Source organism: Macadamia integrifolia, unplaced genomic scaffold (assembly GCF_013358625.1).
Source record: "Macadamia integrifolia cultivar HAES 741 unplaced genomic scaffold, SCU_Mint_v3 scaffold2154, whole genome shotgun sequence".
Classification (NCBI taxonomy): domain Eukaryota; kingdom Viridiplantae; phylum Streptophyta; class Magnoliopsida; order Proteales; family Proteaceae; genus Macadamia; species Macadamia integrifolia.
In genome coordinates this window covers 26,694-28,939 of record NW_024868544.1, presented here as the reverse complement: position 1 = coordinate 28,939, position 2,246 = coordinate 26,694, and the positions used below count along the sequence as shown (strand labels likewise).

At 37.6% G+C, this 2,246-nt stretch overlaps 1 protein-coding gene across 1 annotated transcript in view; it reads right to left on the bottom strand.

The window, feature by feature from the left end:
* Positions 1–559: 559 nt before the first annotated feature.
* LOC122065934 (probable protein phosphatase 2C 75) overlaps positions 560–2,246 on the bottom strand; it is a 9,131-nt gene continuing 7,444 nt past the window's right edge. Inside the window, exon 4 of the mRNA XM_042629761.1 lies at positions 560–1,635. Within this exon, the coding sequence (XP_042485695.1) occupies positions 1,295–1,635 (341 nt within the window). The 3' untranslated portion in view covers positions 560–1,294. The remainder of the gene's footprint in view (positions 1,636–2,246) is intronic.

The window sequence follows — 2,246 nt, the reverse complement described above, 5'->3', positions numbered from 1 at the left end:
TATTGTCATATCCATACCCATAACCGCCATACCCGTACGAGCTATCTTCTTATTCAATGTAGAATTCTACACTACCACCAACACCAGCACAAACCCTTGTCTTTCCATGGATCTACTTTCGCTTTCGTCCCATTCTGCTGGTCTACATGGTAAAGCTTATTCATCTGCTAAGACTCATCCCAAATTAAATTACAAACTCAAATTTTTCATTATTTAGTAAAGAACGTTAAGATGTTAACGATCTCCGTCACAACAAAATCATAGAAATCCAAAGATTCTTACTCTAAATTCTCGAATCATCCAAAATCGAAAAATAATATCAATAGATAATCTGAAGAAATAATTTACGCTTTCTTTGTTTTGAGTTTGTGGGCACTGCAAACCCTCCGGCGTTTGTAGGACGAGAGAGAAGGCAAAAATGGGAAGAGGGATGATAACCACTTAACCAGTTCACAGGTGAAAAGGAAGGGTAATTTGGATATTTTAAAATAGTAAAGGAGAAGGAGAGGTAAAAATCCAAAAGTAAAGGAATATCAGAAAAAAGATAAGAGTAAAGGCCTTTGAGTAAATATAGGGATAAGTATAATGGAGTGACAGTAATTGCCCCTACATAAAAAAGAGGTTTCAGGTTTTGATATAATTAGACAGTCCCAATTTAAAACAGAACACTCTACAGAAGAAAAAATTAGAAAAGAAAATGGAAATATATAGATTTCTGTTTCCATGAGAACATCCAAACATAAACCCCCAGTGCATAAATGATTTCTCCCAATACACTCCAGCCAAACCTCTCCCTCCCCTACACTAACGATCCAATCTAAACAGCCCAAACCAACCATACGAGTTGCATGCACCATTACCGATTTGCAAGACGCAACAATGCGAGCAATAAACCACCCATCCGCTGATCCACCACCACGAAGCAGCCTTCCTCTCTCGAGTCTCGAGTCTTGGAACTTGACGCATCAATGAAATGGTTTCAACTCCCGACTCACAAGCTAGAATGCATCAGCAATGGCGAATCCTTTTGAAAGCATGTTCACTGTTGCATGATTCCTTCTAATCGATTATGTAATTTCCAACTATTTTAATGTCATTAATAAAAAAAACCTAAACATCTTCCTTCTTTAATGGGACCCATTAAATAGCAGAGCTTGAGAGAACAATATCTCCACTCCACCTTCAGATCCTATCCCATCTTTCCCTTTCTGCATTTTTGTAAAACCTGTACATCTTTCTGTTTCTCTTCTTCAAAGTTGGAACTGGGCAGTGCACCTCTCCAATTCATTCCATCTCAATCTCTTTTTAAATCAATGACAATGACGCTGATGTTATCTGAGCTCTTCCGTCCCAGCGCAAGGCGAGTGAGTAACGCAGCTGCGAGAGAGCATCTCGATTGGTTCATTTGCTCTGTCCCAGTATCTCCATCCGGAGGTTCTGCATCGAGGATTCTGGCTGCATTAGAGGACGACTCTTCCTCATGGAGGCACTTGCGAGCCACTTCACAAGCCAACTCATTTGAGAGGACATCCCACAAGCCATCACTTGCAAGGATCAAACACTCATCTTCAGGGGTCCTTTCTGTGATTGTTAACTCTGGTTCTGAGATTACTATTGGTTTTAGGTACTTGTCACCTATTTGAAAATGCATAAATCAGATCAGAAAGAATTGTCAAATAGAAGCATTTGGTGCATAATCATAATCAAAGTATACATCTTATGGAAGTTTCTCATGCAGTCAATCTATTGAATACTCGAGATATACCCAGTCACATTAGAGAATTTAATAAATTATCCAGTTTACAATGAAAATATCATCACTACTTCAAACCAGCATAGAAAAGACAAACCTGAGAAGAGCATTTGTTCCATTCCTACAGTATAAAATGGCTTCTATAACTACTAAGCACCCTTCAACTTCCCATGTGTATTGACATCAGATGTTCTTGCTTGCTTCTAAAAAACAAGGGAAAAAAAGAAGAAAAAAACAGATGTTCTTGCATTGTATATGATTTGAATTGACAATAATATTCTCTCCTGTAAACTGAAGAACATTGCAAGTCAAAACTTGAAATGACTGTTTCCTCCAACATAATGATGCATGTGATCCCACACAAAAAGAACATGAACAGTGTTTTTTTACTTATTGAATATAAATGTCATTTGCTTCCAAAGATTCTCAAAAGCATATAGTATCATAAGCAAGAAAATAATTGACCACAGCATTGCTTCCTATGAAAAAAAAA